This window comes from Corticium candelabrum, chromosome 7 (genome assembly GCF_963422355.1).
Source record: "Corticium candelabrum chromosome 7, ooCorCand1.1, whole genome shotgun sequence".
Taxonomy (NCBI): Eukaryota; Metazoa; Porifera; class Homoscleromorpha; order Homosclerophorida; family Plakinidae; genus Corticium; species Corticium candelabrum.
In genome coordinates this window covers 5,039,181-5,058,730 of record NC_085091.1, presented here as the reverse complement: position 1 = coordinate 5,058,730, position 19,550 = coordinate 5,039,181, and the positions used below count along the sequence as shown (strand labels likewise).

At 40.2% G+C, this 19,550-nt stretch overlaps 1 protein-coding gene and 1 long non-coding RNA gene across 2 annotated transcripts; both read left to right on the top strand.

Moving 5' to 3' along the window:
- Nucleotides 1-1,425: 1,425 nt before the first annotated feature.
- Nucleotides 1,426-4,838, top strand: LOC134181883 (uncharacterized). Its single transcript, XR_009970214.1, has 3 exons — nucleotides 1,426-1,562; nucleotides 4,698-4,762; nucleotides 4,821-4,838. It is a non-coding gene; the product is annotated as an uncharacterized LOC134181883 (long non-coding RNA).
- A 4,335-nt stretch (nucleotides 4,839-9,173) lies between these two features.
- Nucleotides 9,174-16,630, top strand: LOC134181725 (pregnancy zone protein-like). The gene is made up of 30 exons (XM_062648993.1): nucleotides 9,174-9,279; nucleotides 9,349-9,509; nucleotides 9,588-9,613; nucleotides 9,680-9,851; nucleotides 9,905-9,975; nucleotides 10,054-10,105; nucleotides 10,162-10,264; nucleotides 10,567-10,666; nucleotides 11,160-11,375; nucleotides 11,433-11,630; nucleotides 11,687-11,803; nucleotides 11,871-11,930; nucleotides 11,988-12,218; nucleotides 12,275-12,424; nucleotides 12,498-12,944; nucleotides 13,006-13,120; nucleotides 13,186-13,414; nucleotides 13,472-13,697; nucleotides 13,766-13,990; nucleotides 14,052-14,103; nucleotides 14,201-14,326; nucleotides 14,393-14,569; nucleotides 14,630-14,711; nucleotides 14,765-15,002; nucleotides 15,054-15,437; nucleotides 15,508-15,660; nucleotides 15,725-15,900; nucleotides 15,961-16,054; nucleotides 16,110-16,184; nucleotides 16,256-16,630. The coding sequence occupies exons 1-30, from the start codon at nucleotides 9,191-9,193 to the stop codon at nucleotides 16,403-16,405; spliced, it is 4,695 nt and encodes a 1,564-aa protein (XP_062504977.1). The 5' UTR covers nucleotides 9,174-9,190; the 3' UTR covers nucleotides 16,406-16,630.
- Nucleotides 16,631-19,550: the final 2,920 nt, after the last annotated feature.

Sequence of the window (19,550 nt, the reverse complement as noted above, 5' to 3'; positions counted from 1 at the left end):
GTAACACTTCAAGTGTGGTAGAGTATTCATCAATGGTATGTTTTGTTAGATTGTGTTTACTATAGAAGACTGAAATATACTAGGCTCCAGAGTCCAGCTGGAGATCACCGGTTGGACTCTCGAGCCAATAAGTATAAAGGCAGCTAGACAAACATACAGATAGACAGACAGACAGAGAGACAGACAGACGACTGTCACTTTGCAAACAACTGTAATGTAGTTGCATAATACACTTTGTAACTGTTATGTATTTGAATTTGTTAATAACGTAGAAGCAATGTGTAGACTAACAGACAGTCAAAGAGTCAATTCACAAACAATAGTACATCAGATACTAACTGTCCACGTAAGTGCACACTGCAACTACTAATGTTTGCTGGCCACAAACGTATACATACTTATTAGAGGATCAGTCAGTCAGTACTAAGATTTATCTACGAGTGTATGTGTTTCTATGTCAGTTACATGTATTACTGTAGTGTATTATTATATTGATGTTGAATCTGAGGTGGCAGTCTATTAGTCTAACATATAGAGCAGCCCAATTGATAAGTTTACACATTTCTGCGTTTCAGGATGAAAGCGAATTAAGGCCAACAAATGAAAAAGACGAGCAACTCTCTGTAAGTATGTACATATTATAGTGTGACACATTTAGAGACTTCATAAGGACTACCTTCTATAGACTACATAAGGACTACCTTCTATAGACCACATGTAGCTTTGAGTTTTCTTTAGAATACAGTACTACGATGTTGTAAACTTAATTAATTCTGTTTATTATTTGTTGCTTACTTGATGAATTCGTAAGTTTAAGATTCCCATGTTTGCATGTTGTAGCAATAGCCAGGAACATACTGTAATCTACAAGGCATTGAAATTCTCAGTGATACTTCATATTGCTATACGTACATTACAAACAGTGTATGTTCTAGCAATAGCCAGGAACATACTGTAATCTACAAAGCATTGAAATTCTCAGCGATAATTCATATTGCTACGTTCATTACAAACAGTGTATGTAGATGTTTTGATTCTTTAAGTAAATTAATGCAGTCAATTACAGCAAATGCCAATACTGTATTGCAATTAATTTTTTGTTCCAAATGCCATTATCTAATTAATTAAGTTAATTAATGTCATTGCATTAATATGACTTATGATATCTGCATAAATCGTACTGCTAAAGTTACTAATAAAAGATAAATCCTATAGACAGGATTCTACTAAAGAAGACAAGCCAGCTGGATTCGCAAAAACATCTCGTGTTCCAGGGAGTGGAAGTAGTAAAGGTAAAGGTAGCAGTCGATGAAACCATAAGATGGGGAGTCCGATATAATGACTTCTTTTTGTTTGAAGAGAACCATTCGGAACCATTACTACAACTCATGCACGTGTTTCCTGACCATTCAATTGACACTCTCCAAAAAGCACTACGTCACTGTGAAATGGATGCTGAGGTGGCTGCTTTGCTGTTACTGGACAACAATACCGAGGCACTCTTTGTCAGCAATTGTAGTGATAATAAACATATGGTATCAACAGAAAATTCTATTGTGTAGGTAAGAAGATGTAGTTCTACTGCTTCAAGCTCTCCTTTACCCCAGTTTCTGCCTATAGTACAAGCATTTTGTGACAAATTTTGAGTCAACCTTAAACTAACTGCAATACAAACTTTTTCAAGTGTTTTGTATACAGAAAAGTGTCCTCTATAACATACTAAAAGTCTTAAGGAATATCTGCAGGGGAAAGTGTCAAAAAAGTGGTCATCTGCTACCATACTCGTTGCCGATTCTACACCATCTTTTATTGTATAATGTTTTAGTAGGATTGTAAATTAGTTTAAACTTTCTGTGTTTTTTCAACTACCTAATTGTAAAGGCTATAGTATAATAAGTAGATAGAAGATTTATGAGATGTAATAGTCACTATAGTCAATAATTATTATGTGTTCAATCATTGTTATTGTCTTCTTCTTCATCATCATCATTATGATCATCAACATCAACACCTTCTTCATATGTCAGCCAGTCTGAGTTTATACAGTCAGATTCTCTGCAGTTGTCACGGGCAGGGGAGCATTTCACATTGTGCTTCTTAATGTACTGCAATCAGTCTGACAATTACACCTTATCATACGTAGGAGCTCATCAGGAGCTGGAGGCAAGTCAGTTTGGACTGGCTTAAGTCCTTCGTCACTCTCTCTCCACCCCCATTCCACTGGCGTAAGTACCTACAACACCAGAATCTTTCCATTGTTGTATCTGAAAGTATACACGGAGACTGTGGTACTTTGCTGCAGCTGAAGTAGGTGGCAGAGTCTGTGGTTGAATATGAGATGTTTTAGTAGCCACCTTCTCGCAGAAACGCGTATAACGCAGTGAATCAAGTCTTTCTGCAGGTTTTCCATTGTACAAACAAACCAATGCTTGCTCTCCTGCAACAATAACATCTTCAGGGAAAGCTGACTGTGCATCGAACACCTTAGCTTGCTCTCGAAAGTGTGTACTTGATTTGAACTTCTTAAGGGAAGTTCCTTTTCCAATGCCATACAGGTTGGAGGTTGTATCACATCCAAGGATGGCATGCAGAAAGAGCATGTGACTGCATATTTCAGGGCCTAGCTGTTCCTTGACAACCTGGATGTTCCACACGCGCGGTTTCTTTGTGCTCTTCTTTGGCTCTGGTCGGAAAAACACTCTGTGAGAGTGCAAGCTTGAGTGATAGCACAACAGGATAAGAAGGTCTGTGTCATCACCAACCAGGATAGTGGTCGACATTGTGGCAGACTCCACTGATTCTTGTACAATTAGCAAATCAGCATCCCCTGGAGCATGATGCACTTTGCAGTTGTTCATCTCTAGTTGATCTCCGAGCATTTTGATGAACTGCTGCTTGTTGGTCTTGTTGGCCAAAAACTTAGCCTTTGACATTGTAAGCTGCATCTTGCTGATAAATGCTACAGTTTCTCCAGCATGCCCTTTTGTTCGCCTTTCATGCGTTGTGTCTTTCGTGGATTTGCCACTGTAACCATCAAACACGACAACTGCTTCTCCATACTTTTTTAAGACATACCTTGTGTACACTGAGCATATCTCTTGGTATGTTGCCCCTCGCGTCCATGGGATGCGGTGAATGAGTGCACCGCCATCCAGCACATACTGGACTTCTCCAGTTATCTCAGAAATGTCTGGTGCCAATAGATTCCAGATGGCATTTGCCAGCACTAGCTTCTGTGGTTCCCGAAGAAGTAGTGATGAGTCGAAGAGGGCTGGTAGATAACTGCATAGCTCATACCCGAAGACATCTTCAAAATTTTCAGTTGCCTTTGCAGCAATTATCGTGAGTCTCTGGAAAAGAAGTTGTGGGTCAATCTGCACTGCAATGCCATCAACCTTGACTGCATTCTTCGTGTCTAAAGTGATGACCTGGTCTTTCTTCTTGAAATTATTTTCTGCAGCAGTCTTTCCCTCCATGCTAATCAGAATTGCATTTCCAACATCTTTTGCTTTGTCAACATTGACGGTGCTGTGTGCATGTATTCCTGTGGAGATGCTTCTTAGACTGGTATCGGAAGTGAAGGGGTTCATATCTTGAAGATACTTGAGAATTTTGTGGGTATCTTTCCAGTCACGAGCTTGTCTAGCCTTGGTTATATCTTTGTTTTGCTCTCCTGTGTTGTAGCTAACCCCAGTCAGCTCTTGCATGGCACAGTTCACGTCAGCACAAGCTGGCTTAGACAACAGCCATGTCAAGCGTTGCTGCTCAGTCATCCCTCGTCCTCTTGTGAGACCCCGCTGGTCTTCAGGCTTCTCATGAGCACCTGCTCGATGATGAGATCCGAGGACAAGCCAGCCCAATAACGATCACTTCGTCTCACCACATGAAGATCTTCTCGAAAATGTTGATACACATCTGGATGATCATTGTGGAGATTAGACATTCGCTGCAGATATATCCATGCAGACTTTGTGTAGTGGTTGTGCCCACATGCGGCCAAGTAAGGGAGCATTTCTGAAACAGTTTGGAGACGCAATTCCCAGTTGCCAGTACGCTCTGCTCGGATATACTTGCGAAGTATATCAACCATATCTATGTACTGCAACCAAAGTGTAGCAGTCCTAGACGACTTCATGGATTCGGTTTCTCTTTGAAGAGCATCACCGATTCTGGTTAGGACACCAGACTGGCAAACTTGATCTGCAGACATTAAACCCTGCATCACCTTTTCATAGAGAACAGCAGCTTCATCCAGGTCTGGATGTCTAGCAGACTTCTCGTGTGATAAAGTTGTAGCTTCTAAAATCTCTTCTGTTTCCACATTCCCAGTTTCTGGGTCATCTGAACTTCTGGAGAAGCCTTGAACAAGTCTCCAGTGAGGTATTTGTTCTTCACTATAGTGTTTCTACAGTATCCAATGCGATATCTGTGTTTCAGAAGTACTGTAAGTTAGACATAGAGAGAGTTTTGGAGGTCACGTGATTTGAACGCTACCAGAGGTGATACGCTCACTTCCCCTCAAAGAATTCACTAAGACTTTTAGTATGTTATAGAGCACACTTTTCTATGTAGGAAACAGTTGAGAGAGTTTGTATTGCAATTTGTTTAAGGTCAAACCATATAATGCCTGTACTGCTAGTATGTAGCATTTTGTAATTATTGACATTGAATAACTGCACAAGGTATACTGTGTCTAGGTCCAGTCTTAGAAGATTCAGATGCCATTGATTTACCAATGCCTGAACCCAGTGATTTTGATCAGGTTTGCTTGCATTTGTCTGCCTGCATATATGTATTGTAGCTCTATATTTCAAATGTAGGACACCACAAGATCACAGCAGAGCATGACCATTAATAAGCTGCTTGCAACTGTAGGACCTGACACTACTTTTGGACTGCCTCGAATGAGACTGACTGTCTCACGAAATGAAATACGTACTGATGCAATCGTCTTCTTTAAGGGAGGTGATTTCCACTACAACCGTGAACTACGGGTTAGATTTGAGGCTGAGCCTGCTGTAGATGGCGGAGGACCTAAGCGTGAATTTTTTTCGCTGCTTTTAAAGAGTCTTGTTAGTCCAACAGAAAGTGTTCGACTCTTTGAAGGACGTCCTGGCCGATATCTGTCTATGCATAATATGGATGCCCTGATGGGAGGACTCTACAAAGTAGCAGGACAAATGATTGCAGCTTCTGCATTGCAAGGAGGTCCTGGATTCCCTTGCTTGGCCCCAGCCATTTATACATATATGGCAACAACGTCTTTAGACAGCGTCATAGATGAGATCTCTCCACTGGATCTTCCAGATCCAAATTTGGCCGACACAGTAGAAAAGGTGAGAAGCATTAATTTCAAATGTGCGTGGTCCTACATGGCTAACATACCAATATATTTTGGCAGATCAGTGAAATGAATGATGACAACAGCCCTGAATTTCAAAGCCTTGTCGCAAGCCTAGGGAAATTCATCATAGCTGCTGGATATACTCACAAAGTGACTGCAACTAACAAAGCTGACATGGTGTTGAAAATCCTTCTGCATGAAATTGTGTTATCCAGAAAAGCAGAGTTAGATCAACTATCTGTCGGTCTTGGCCCTCTAATGGATCTTGCCAGACGGGATCCTGACAAAATTAGACCTCTGCTTACTGCTTCAGCAAGCACGCCATTAACAAGTGGACTGATCATGAATCTAGTGACCTATGAGTCAACACTCCCGCCAAAATTAAAAGACTATTTTGTGCACTACGTCCACCATTCAGGTAATCAAGGCTTTCTACATATATATTACACAAATACTTGTCAATGAATCAATTAAACATTGCACTACAAGACAGTTCTTTTGACACTGATGTTTCTCTAGAAGCACAAACCTGAGGACACTGCTGCAGTTCTGCACAGGTTGCAACAAGATTCCAGTGATGGGATTCCATGAACCATCAACAATCACAGTGTCCAGCACAAGATCTGTGTTTCCGAATGCAGCGACGTGTGCCATGATTTTAGAGTTGCCTAGACAAGTTGACAACCAAGACGAATTTACGGCAAATATGAATGCTGTTTTAGATATGCAGGCAACTGGCTTTGGAGTAGCCTAGTAACTTTGCATTTTTGTTGCTTTCTTTGAACTGTTGTTTCCATTGCATACTAGTTTAAAACATCTGCACCGTTAAGTTATAACAAGAGGATTTCACTTTGTTAATGTAAGATTCCATGTTGCAGTTTAATTGTTCAAATCATGTTGTAGAAGTTGTAATAAAATGGAAAAATCTTGACATTGCTTCAAGGTCAATTTGAATTACTGTACAGCTGTAGATTGTGACATGGCACCAGCTAAAATGGTGGCAATCTGATAGATAATCTCCTTAGTACAGTGGTAGCAGAAACTGTTTCTGCTTTTACCAAAATACCGTTCAATTGAGGTACTTCCCCATAGTCCATAAAATTAGTTCCTAGATTACTATCTAATTTTGTCAGTCTATTCACAGCAGTTAACAATTGTTTACCACAGTTGCTGCTACACCTAATTTAGTATTGTACACTAGACTGCAACATTACTTGCAGAGTGTCTGTAGGTTTGAATAAACTACAATGAACAGTTAGCATTATTATTATTATTATTGGAGCACATATAGAAACAAACATAGCACTTTGCTTTTGCGGTCTATAGGTGAGTGAAATCAAGAAGTGTGCAAATTTGTTCAATGACCAAAGGTAGTTATTGCACAGTCTTCAAATTGTGTGTGTTGAATCAAATGAAGGCTGAGGATCCAATGGGCACTACACGTACACTGCTGGGAGGCCGAGGCTATATCATGGAAGTAGCATCCGTCACTTCCTCTAAAACATTTTTTCTCTGCCCCTGTGCACTTACCACTGGTAAATAAAATTTAATAAACCGTATACAATTTAGAAAAAAATGGCATAACTTAAGTAGTCTATTCCACACAATTTAAAATTTGTAGGAAATACACTAAAATTAGATATTTGTGATGCACTGTTTGTTTGGATTACAGACGGTAATAAAACATTAACAGCAATTACTGGTCATGCAACAAAGGTTGATTTCCTGTTATAATGAAATTGCAATCTTTTACTGAATTGATGCAATAGGTTTATCCTAATCTGACAATTAAACCAATTTTGCTAGATTAATTAAACCAATTTTGCAACTGTTTAAATAGAGAACAGTTCTGATATACAACAATAAAGATATAGCAAGACTAAAAGACATTAAGTACCAAACATGAGCTTGAAAACTAGCAATTTAAAAGTATGACAATATAGTATTAGGCTTGTAAAAAGAGTTCATTTACACATACTGTTTCATCTTTTACATAGCAAGCTCATAACCATCATTATTAGATTAAGATTCTCTTCTTTGACATCAGAAAAAAAGATACTGCCGTACAGCATAACATAATGCGTAGTACGTGTAGACAAAACATCATGCTTGCCATTGCCATGCTCAAAAGCCAATTGGGTTAGTGAACTGCATTGTATACATGTAAATACATGTATAAAAATTTCTATTAAAATATATCGATAACAATATACTGCCAATTAACATTGTGTTGCATAAGTACCTCTAGCACCATACCCTTAAATAAAATAGGGTCAATAAAATTGGAAATAGCAAAGAATTTCTACAGCTACAGTTCCAAAGTAAACAATCTCTAATGCTCGAGTGCAGTCACAAGCTCAATGCCTCTGCGTATAAGCAACCTTCAGCAATATAATGTTTATCAACTGTAGCTATAGCAAACAATGAAACCAGTATTAACATAATAAATTATGTTGTGTGTATAGTTTGATGCAAATTATGTTCCCATTTAAAGTTTCTTCATTGTATTATACTGGGTACATCGTTTTAGTGTCCCAATAACAAGCCCACAATTTGTCATTAGAAAACTTGGAATGTGACTCACGAAAGATTTACAAAACATAAATTACTTAATTAATATGGCAATTAGCATGTTACTCAACATGTCATGAAGGCAACACATGTGCACATAGATTTACCCATCCATCCACAATATATAGCTTTATTATCTACACCTATACATAAAACAATGGCAAAATTTGTGAACCATGTTCACAAAGAAGATAATTTAATTAAATAACTACCATTAGCACATGCAATTACCACCTACAGGTATAGTAAAGTGCATTAAAATGTTCCAGAAAATTCTATGCATACTGTAATTTCTCAACACAAAACACAACATCTGTAATCAGGGCCACTTACCAGAAGTTGAGAATCACGCTAGACCAGCCAGCGAGAAAGCTTTATCAAGCACCTCCATAATTTGAGTGACGAGCACTTGCACTTGCAATCGATCTAGCCGCGAGTAGCAGTCGTGAGTCCATCTGCAACTTGGATCCTCTGATATATCGTGCGCATGCGTCACCGGAACCCATTCCCTTCAGTTCCCATATTGTCAACGTCGATCTCACTTCCGACGGTATATTTGACACAGTTGACGCGCTTCTCGTCGGCTGGGCTGAGATATCAAATGACAAGTGGAACATGCTAGGATAGCCCAGCCGACGAGTGCAACAAGTTGGATAGCCCAGCCGAGGAAAATTTGACACAATTAAGCGTGCTACGTCCATGGGCTAGGAGGAGAACGTGCACGTAATATGATATCGCAACCCAGCCGACGGAATTATGACACACTTGACGCGTGTCGTAGGCTGTGCTGAGATGCAAATTAATTGTGGAAACATGATATCTCAGCCCAGCCGACGAGTTAGCGCAGCCCAGCCGACGGAATTATGACACACATCACGCGCCATAATCTGCACTGTTGCACGGTATTCTGGCGCTAGGTACAACCGGACACCTCAGAGATCGTTTTGTAAGCGTGCAAGTGTCAACGTTGTTTAGAAGGCCACCTGCACTGTCGACGGCCATTACCTAATAAGCTAACTATGCGAAGTCGTGCACAGCCGTCTCAGTCTTTGAAAAACGGTTGTGCAGCACCTCATTATTAACAAATGCGCTTGTTAATAATACTAACAATCACTCTAACTGTCGACTTTCGCAAGTTGTACACAAGGCTGCTCCGACTAGTTCATTAGAGAACGTCCATCCCACGCGCCGGTAAGGCGGAGTCTGGCGTCGGATGACATTGACCTCACACGAGTTGAAAACAATAGGAGTACTGTTCAGAGCTACAGAGTCGTTATGAAAGAGAAAACGTTTGTCTTCCTCTCGATGTTTTTGTTGGCAGCAGTCAAGAGTCACCCGCATACGACAGACTTCAAGCCATCTATGTGAAGAACAATACATTAACGCTATACAACAATCGTCCATTTAAGCGTGGATTTGTGTCTCGAATTTAGTCATGCGGTTACACCAAGAAGTGTAATACCGGGTGAGACGTTTGTTGTCTACGTTCACAATGAAGCCACCCACCCTCCCAGTACACAGCTGATATCTGTAAATCTACGCCATCAAACTGGTCTAACACTGGCAGATGGTGGAACACGATCAATAAAATCAGGTATTAATTAAACAAGTTTTCCCGTGCGCGTATAGACAGGCACGTTAATTTTGATTTTTGTTGTTATTGTGTATACAGGTTCGTTTAACAAGTTCTTATTGAAGGTATATCTTTATAGTCTCAGTCGATATTAAATTTATGTTTTAAACAGTTGCTTCTGTGTTCTTCAGACACCACTGGATGCTGAGCCATCAGTTAGCAACTACACGTACTACATTACCGTCAACAACGCAGATGGTATAGGTACAAAACTAAACAAAAATTTATCAGTGGCAGTTCTAGGAAAGAGCAAAATCATCCTGGTTCAAACTGACAAGCCCATTTACAAACCTGGAGAAACAGGTAGACTCAATGTCGTTTCAATAGAACTTTGTAAATTTCCAATATTCTTGTAGTAATGGGAAGAGCAATCGTTCTTGATCGTCAAACAAAGTCTGCTGCAGGTGCTGTTACAGTTACAATACAGGTCTGTACTACAAATACTGTTGGATGAGACGGCAAGTGTGCTTAATTAAAATTATGTTTGATATTTTTGCTGTTATAGAACCCTCGTTTGTACACAATGGCACGGTATTTTAACATTTCTCTTGATTATGGTGAGTTTCAATATTTAAATTTTTAATTTAAATTCAACTGTTCGTATACTTTCAAGGAGTTGCCAATTTCGAGTTTCCTCTATCGTCAGAGCCTGTGCTGGGAACGCATCGACTGTGTGCTACTTATGAAGTAAGTGATGCAGATTATGTATTGACCAGGTACTCTCATGAAAATGCAATATCTTAGGGTCTACCAGAAGGACAACAATCATGTTTCAACTTTGAAGTACAACGTTATGGTAACTTATAACATTTGCATCAATCCATACCTATGTTGATATCTAATTGAATATATTTAAGTTCTTCCCAAATTTTCATGTTCTATTACGCCTACTGATGAAGTCCTCTCCTGCTCACAAAAGACTGTCTGCTTTTCGGTATCAGCAACGTAGGGCTATCATTTATACACTATTATTTTATTTATCAAAAACAATCATCTGCTTTTAATATTGAAATTCTAGGTATACGTATGGTCAAAAAGTTAAGGGATTTCTATCAGCATCAGTGGTGCCAAGTTACTCGTGGGCAAACTGTCGTCGCCTACTGATTGTGCTTAAGAAGGTAATTCCAACAATAAATATAGTTTCTAATGTCTCTCATACAAGTTTCGGGTTATAAAAAGCTAATGCAACACTAACTACATACAATTAGGGGGCGGAGAAAAGTATAAGGCAATGATCATTCCTGTTAGAAAATTGCAAAAGATCTGCTAACATACACACATTCAAATTTGCTAAACAAGTTTCTGGTTTGCAAGCAGAATGCGTTCTTGACGTGACTGCAAAAAATAAGTATTTTCTGCCCTTTCCATTTCTATAACGACCGCAGGCATAATGCCAGCTAGCTGCAAACAAGTGATTACCGCGCAAACGTTTAGACAATTGAAAGCATATGTTTTATTGGTTCAAGATCAGCGCTATTTTTTAATCTCAAGACGTTAGAGAGTACATTCATAAAACAAAACAATGTATCTATAGCAGTCTCGTTTCTAACGTGCAGAGCCATTAGACGTCCAACCTGAATTGAGTAAGTTGTTTATATCAATTAATTTCAGATTGATGGAACAACGGATATGTGCATTGACGTCTGCTCGAAAAGATGGTACTGTACAGGAGACGCAGTAATCGAGGTCAACGTAACAGATTCCTCGTCTGAAACAACTGTCCAATGCGAGGGAAAGACCCGTGTACCTTTCAGGCATAGACCCTACAAACTCAAAATTATTCAAGAAGATTTCGGATTCCACCCTTGTCATACAATTTTCGTGAAAGTAAAAATGTGCAACAAAAGTATTGTCTAAGTCACCTAATTATTGCATTAAGTTTAGGTCGCTGCTTCAACCTTGTCTGGAAATCCGAAATTGGCATATATTAAATTGGATGTTTCATTGGATACAAAAAACAAGAAATCTTGCAGAGTAGACAAACCACGTTTACTAGGACCTCTATACCAATTGACCGACGGCAGAGGTATAGCAACATTCTCTGTTTGTATGCCTTGCAGTGCGTTAAGAGTCAGATTCTATGTAAGAAATTATATAATTTAAACTACATTTCGAAGTTCTACTTCCTTAAATGATAGGCGTCAGCAGTACCAGAAGCAAACGGGACCAGTCAGTTCACTACGGCATATAGCTACCGAACGCTCATCCATTCTCCAGAAAGAATTGCATTATCAAGCAACAAACAAAATGTGCAGGTAACAAACGTACAATACAAAGAACGTTTGCCAACATACAAACTCGATAACTTTAAGTGTCTTGCAGATTGGACAATTAGCAAAACTTACGGCTTCGTTTTCTAATGCAGCAGGAGCGGATTACTACGTAAAATCAACAAAATATATTGCTAAAAATATTTTTCAAAATTGTTTTTATGTCAAGGTGGTTCATGGTGGACAGATTGTTGACCACGGCCGTTGCTCACCAAAGAGTGACAGGAAAGCTCGCAATAAGCACAAACAGTTGTGCAAAACGGGAAGAATTAGAAGAACTTGCTATATTTCATTCGAGGTGACATCTTCTATGGCTCCCAAGGTTACTCTAGTCGTTAGCCAGAGGGCACTCGCAGCTTCACGCATTACGTTTGATGTCACTCGGAGTACCGAATCTGCGGTTTGTTGAGATATATTTATTCGTTGTTTATCAATTTATGAGCATCTCATTTGTAGATATCGCTAAAATTCCAAGAGAAAGAAGCAAAGCCAGGCGACAAGACCAATCTGCTGATTAGTGCATCGCCAATGTCATACGTAGGCGTGGTAGCAGTGGATCAAAGCGTTTATATTCAACAAGATAAAAATCAACTAACGTCTTCTAAAGTTAGCGTAACATTTCTAGCAGCGACAATGTATAAGTCTTGTATTTGCAAATTGTAATTTTACTCTATTCCAGTTGTATGAAGAAGTAAACAAGTTCGCTGACCCCATACTATTGCCAGAAGAGACTAATGATGCATACTACGTGTGTGGTTGGCGAGCGCAATGGTATTGTCCTTGCAAGTGTAACGATCATCTTACACCGACAAATCCAACGGAAAATTACGCATTCGCAACTGATACGTTTAGGCCAGTTAATCCTTCGACTATTACACGAAACAACGACAGAGAAAACCCAGGACTACTTAGACGTACAAGAGACATTGGCAGAAGCAAAAGACGAAGATCAATCTTTGACCAATTTTCAGCTACACTATCATCAACAACAACAACAACAACAACAACAACAACACCATCAACCATTCCAGAAGGGATTAAAAGAGAATGCTGTCGACGGCGTTGCACTAGAGTGGACTTTTATGAAAAGTATTGTTCTTATTACAAAGCAAACAGTGATTTTACAGTAAGGTGACGATTTTGCGTTCGTTAGTAAAACGTTTTATTCTTGCGTATTGTTCACACAGGCATCCGGAATTCAACTGTCTGACAGCGAAATGGCACCTCCTACTGCTTGCCAGAAACCAAAACATCCACCTAAACCTAACATCGAAACTGGCTGTTGTGCCAGATGGTGGCCATGTAAGAAAATGTAACTAACAGGTACAAAATGGTTTAATACATGCATGTACTCATATCCCATGTAGGGATAGGAGGAGGCGATTATGATTATTTGTATCATCACGACGGCGAGGTTGTGTATTCATTGGCGACTTCTATACCTAGCCCGCAAAATGGCGAAATGGCTGCACATGTGCCTTCCGTATCAAGACTGCCAGAACGTTTGAGTCTTGGTGAAAGCGATGGTTTGGTAAGTCCGTCTCGTGTGCGAGCACATTTTCCTGAAACTTGGTTGTGGTTTGAACGAAAAACTAGGTATTCTAATTCTTCATTTACAGACTCGTAAATACAGTACAGTGTGACATGTTTCAGAAACAATACACTAAATGAAGAAGTTACTGTTCCCGATTCCATCACGTCGTGGGTAGCAGATGCGTTTGTTGTATCTCCGTCACGATCAATGTCCATCGCAAGTTCTGCAACTCTAACGGTCTTCAAGCCATTCTTTATCACTATCAATCTTCCATATTCGGTAATAAGAGGAGAACTAGTAGAGATTACTCTGACCGTCTACAACTATCTTGAAACCAGACTAACCGTAAGTTATATACTTGCTCCCTTTTCATATTTATAGAAATGACGAAAAAAACAAATTTACTTGTGCAGGTCTTTGTGGACCTACTCGTGGATAACAATGATGTGCGAATAGTTCAAGGAAAACGAGACAAATCTGCACTAAATCAGCAAACAAGAACATTGAACGTTTTACGTGGAGAGGGAAAATTGATATCATATTTTCTCTTGCCTCTGAGAAACGGCTACTTGCCAATTACAGCCACAGCGAGATCTACATCAGCGGCAGACAGCTTGAAAAGAAATCTAATTGTCGAAGTCAGTAACAACTTTCAAATCAGTGCCAAATGTACAATTTGTGGTTATCCATTACGTATAGCCTGAAGGTGTTAAAGAAGAGTATGGCCAGTCTACACTTCTCTGTTTGCAAGGTAAAATTGATGTTGGAAAGCAGCATGTGTGTGTGTGTTTTTTCTCTTCTTTCAATTAAATTATATATACTCCAACATTGTCGACTTCTAAATTTAGCTGATGATAATTCCACATCTGGACTTCGTTCTAACGATAAGAATCATCGCATCACACATATCTTCAATGCGTCACTGCCACCTGACTTTGTTCCAGACTCGGAGAGTGCAACTGTTTCCATAACAGGTTAGTGTAAGGCACTGCAATAGCAGAAAGTACTTTTGCACATATGCGATCACCTTGGATATATAGCAAATTACATGGGACCAACAATCGAGGGTTTGGAAAATTTGCTGCGATTACCGACAGGCTGTGGAGAACAGAACATGCTCAATTTTGCTCCTGCTGTCTACATCGCACGCTACCTCGACACAGTCGGTCAACTCGATGATGCAACTAGAAAGAAAGCTCTTCACTTCATGCAAACAGGCAATAGAAAAGAGATAAAATATATAATCAATCTTACTGCTAACTAGCAAATGCATTTAGGATATCAAAAAGAAATGACGTATCAACGAGAAGATGGATCCTACAGCATTTTTGGAAACCTTGATCGCTGCGGCAGCATGTGGTAAATAACTTGCTTTTGTGTCTATAATTAGTTACATAGATAATCGACTTCAGGTTGACGGCGTTTGTATTGAGATCATTTGGTCAAGCAGACGGTCTAATTGGAATGTCGATAGATGAAAGAGTGCAGGGCGAGGCTATAAAATTTGTCAAAAACAACCAGAACGCAGACGGCTCCTTTCCTTCTATTTGCAGTCCGATAGACAAAGAAATGCAAGGATGCAGCGGTGGTGAATGCTCATTAACGGCTTACGTGGCCTTATCTCTTCTGGAAGCAGGAATATTTCCAAAAGTACATTCTTTAAGAAATAATTAGACAGCAGTCAAACAAGTTTGTTTGTAGGATCGAAGGATCAAGTTGGCTCTGGATTATCTATCAAGCAGATGCATAGATCTGAACTGTGGTAGCCCGTATAATCTCGCTCTAATTGCTTTCACGTTGTCTAAGGCTGTAGGATATGACAATGAAACAGCAAAAGCTCTAAATGCTCTCAAGGAGTGTGCAATTACAGAAGACGACCACACTCATTGGCAGTATTCGACTCAAAGAACATGTCACAACCCATGGCCGTGGTCTTATGACTGCCGCACAAGTTCATGTGACGTGGAAACGTCCGCTTACGCATTGTTGGCATTTACAAATCAAGAAAACATTGCTTACAGCTTGCCGATAGTCCGTTGGTTAATCGAACAACGTAACCGTCGAGGAGGATTCAAGTCAACTCAAGTATGGAATATTTAAGTTGCTGAAAATATAGGTTTTGTCATCAACTGAGAAATGGTATCGCCAATTGTAGGACACTGTGGTGGCTCTTCAAGCTCTCTCTGAGTACGCCAAATTGACGGAGTCTGATGGGCGTATCGCTGCAGACGTATCTCTGAAGGCTAATCAACTCACACAGACCCTATCACTTGACTCATCAAATGCTATGCAAGTGCAAACCGTTACAGTTTAGCCATTTCTTTTCCTATTTGAATCATACAATTTCATTAAGTAATCTATTTTCTATACAGCTGTCAAGTCTGCCAACACTGATTAATGTTACAGCCAACGGCAAGGGTTGTATATTAGCATCCGTTGGTGTTATGTACAACGTACCTAAACCTGACAAGATTGCAGCCTTTCACGTTTCTGCAACAGCTGCACTACAGAGAGGTGCATGCAAGTATTTGGTAACCGTTTGCAACAGGTAAGCCATCTATGACTGATACAAACTGCAGAGACTGTCTACATCTGACATTCATTACAGATGGCTTCGAAATAGACCGAACACTTCAAACATGGCCATAACTGAAATCACATTCTTCTCAGGATTTCAACCTATGCAAAGAGAATTGAAGCATGTATGTCATTTTGCAGAAATTTGTCACTGTAACGACAATAATGAAATGCTTCTAGCTTGTGAACAGTAACCGTTGTAACACTAAGAGGACCGAATTCAAGAAACGCTCTCTCAGCATATACTTTGAAGAGGTTCATAATTATTAAGTAAATTCAGCCCTTGAGATTAAACAAACTAATCAATGTCCTAATTCCTATTGCAGGTTTCACAAACAAAATGTTGTTTTTACATAACAATGAAAAGGGCTTCAGTTGTAGAAGATCTCCAAGGCGTACCCATCATTACCTACAGCTACTATGAGCCTGATCAGAGGGGAGGAACAATGCTATATCCTCGTCAAGAATGCCCTTGAAGGAAAAGCGTTATGCTTTTGAACCAATTGTGTGTCTGTCTTCATGATATCTCTGTGCTGTGTTGCTTGAAAAGATACTCCTCGTCAAGAATGCCTTTGAAAGAAAAGCGCTAAGCTGTTGAACCGATAATGTGTTCGTTTCCTATGCATAAATGTGCTGTGTTGCTTGGAAACAATACTAAACCTCAATTGAGTAAAATCAAATATATAACCGCTGCACTACAATTGCTGCAGTCTCTTTCAATGTTGTTAAATTAGTAAGTTCTACTCAATGCCTATAATATTAGCATTCATTGGTATTTGGCAGTTAGTGGTTTCCATGTCTTCTTAGCATGGTTGATAGATAGTGCAGTGCAATAAGATTCAATTAACAGGTAAATACTTCATTGGCTCTACATAATGTAGTGTAGCGTTGTAGTGTACTGTAGAGAAGTGTAGTGTACAGCACAAGGAGCGGAGTTAGTAGGCTCAGGTGGCAGGGCACTCCAACATTAAGAATTAATCACAACATCAATTCTTACAAGCGAACAGTACGCTCGTAGTTTTGTTATCTGATGTCCCCTTATGCCTCCTCCAATTTTGCGAGTCGCCCCGTCGACTCTGTATAGGGTAGTGTTGTGTGTGCCTGCGCGCGCGCGCGCGCCATCCGATGATGATCGGTGAAATTGAACTTTAACATTAGTAGTCTAAATCTTATACTTTGCGCTTCGGGCAGGAAGTCACTATTATCCATGTATAGTCCAATAATCAAATGTACGAATTTATTCGACCATGCAGTAAACTGCAGATTTGATTCACTGACTTCTTCGATCGTCACTGACAGCTAACAGGCTCCCATTTTAGTATAGCCCCTCCTACTTCAAACAAGTTAGTGCCTGGAGTACAGGCAACTCGCCAAAGTTAAAGGGGCAGTCTCACGGAAAACAATCTACGCTTTCAAAATAGCTTGTAACGAGACAATTTGATGGGCGTTAGCTTTACATCTTTTACCAGGCATCAGCAATGTGGCAGAAATGAGACTACCTATGCTATCGCTCTTTGTTCGGGAAACGCTCACCCCTTGCAGCCAACGTAATGAAGTACGTACTAGCTACCGTACATGGGATGTATTGCAATCAGATGAACGTGCGACTACGTACAAACTAAAAAGACGTACATACGTTAGTTTGCGTAACTTGTGAACATTCTCTTTCGTTGTTTAGGCCTATGTTTGCGTAGCGAGAAGATAGAATGCACACGAGTTTATATCCTGCCGTCTTGAATAGATCCGGGCATGAATCATCACTGCAGTTTCTAGTCAACGCCGCCAATTTTGCCTAGAAACCCGAGTCTTTTTATACGTAAGTACCACTCACCAGTACACGTTTTCCATTGCTTCATGCGAAAGACAAGACACTTTTCGTTGTTGACCTTGGAACACCAGTTTCAAAGTCTTTGAAATGCAATGATTTTTAGTTCAACTACGGAGGCATATTGGGATCTGTAACTAACGTCTTTACAATTCTCTCGTCAAGACCTATTTTAAAGCGTAGCTTGTTTTTACGTGGGACTGCCCTTTTAATTAATTTTGCACCTGATTAGGTCCGTCTGCCGTGCCACAGGCAACCAGAAGCTAGACGATTCTGTAAATTTATCAAAAGCAGAAACCATGTATGGAAACCTTCGTTTTATTTAGCCATTTAAAAAAATTTTAGTCTCACAGAACACTTCACGTAGACAAAGATGAGGAACAATCTGATCCAGAAACAAGAGCTGTGGTCCTTCAGCTATCGAGGAGCAGTAGGAAGGAACCCATTTTGGCCGAAGTCCTCATAAACAGAAAACCTTTAGCGATGGAAGTAGATCCTGCAGCATCCATATCAATTGTAAGTGAGAGCACTTGCAACGAACTGTAGGAGACGCGATAGGCCTATGATACGCTAAGTTCGAGTACGGTTGCACACATACTCTGGAGAATGACTGATGGTGTTAGGCCAACTGCATGTTCCAGTCAGATGTGGATGGCAAGTTGGATTTGCTACGTCCTGACCTGACAAGCTGTGTGTAGCAGAAGCAAGGACAACAAAACAATGACCATGGCAAAGGCAGTCTAGCCTGTGCATGTAATTCAGGCTGGACAATTACTATGGGCGAAAGCTTTAGGGCATAGTTCAGTAAGAGTTAGCGAAACAGTGCAAGAGGAAACGGAACAGCTATTGTACCGGGTGACACTTGCAGATGGCAGAGTATGCGATGACATCAAGATCTCTTTCGTACGAGTGAGACTGACGAGACCATACCATCCAAATGTCTCGATGCACCACTTACAGCAATGACAGATATTTACAAAATTGAGGAAATACTTCACGTCCACATGGAATGTTAGCAAACATAGGGTTGGTCGGAATTAAATGAAACCCAACGGATTAAGGGGTATGGGCTAACCAATGCAAGGCGGACTGCACAGTACCAGCAGAATTGATCGCGAGTCCGCAGGTCAGAGAGAATCAGAAAGGCACCGGATAGATTAAACCTAGATATAAGGCAGTGGATTGATTCATATACATTAGAGAACGGAGTCATTTGAATTGGTAAGATAGAATTTAAGGAGAAAGGGTATAGCAGCTATGCGTGCGCTCCACCCCCACCCCCACCCCCCACCCCTCCCCGGGCTACTGCGCGTTGTCGCAGTTGTGTTGAGTCTTTTGGCGCTTGTCTCCTTACTGAATTATCTAATACAGCATCCAGTACAAACAATTCCTAGCTACAATACAAAGGGACGTGGTGACGGAAATTCATGTGTCTGTTCCGATTAGTCACTTGTTTAAGCGGAACTATCAGAGACTGAGAGTTATGTTTTGCTTATTTTTGGAGATAAACTGTTTTGTTCTGTTGTTGCGCATGCGCAGATATATAGAGAGAACTTTCGTCTAAAAGAAGAGATGGCACATATGCTGAAAGCGAGTCCAATCGCCTTGTCAGGGGCTTCTGACTGTTAAGAAACATTGCAGAAGAGGAGGGTGTATAGAATGGACACTCTCGAGAGATGACAGGTGGGAATTGTCGTGCTCGTCGTGGGAAGGCACATCTCGTTGATGCTTTTACGGGGCTTGACCTGGAAAGCCGTTTTGAGGATTGTTTACCAACACTGAAGAGGGCAGCAAAT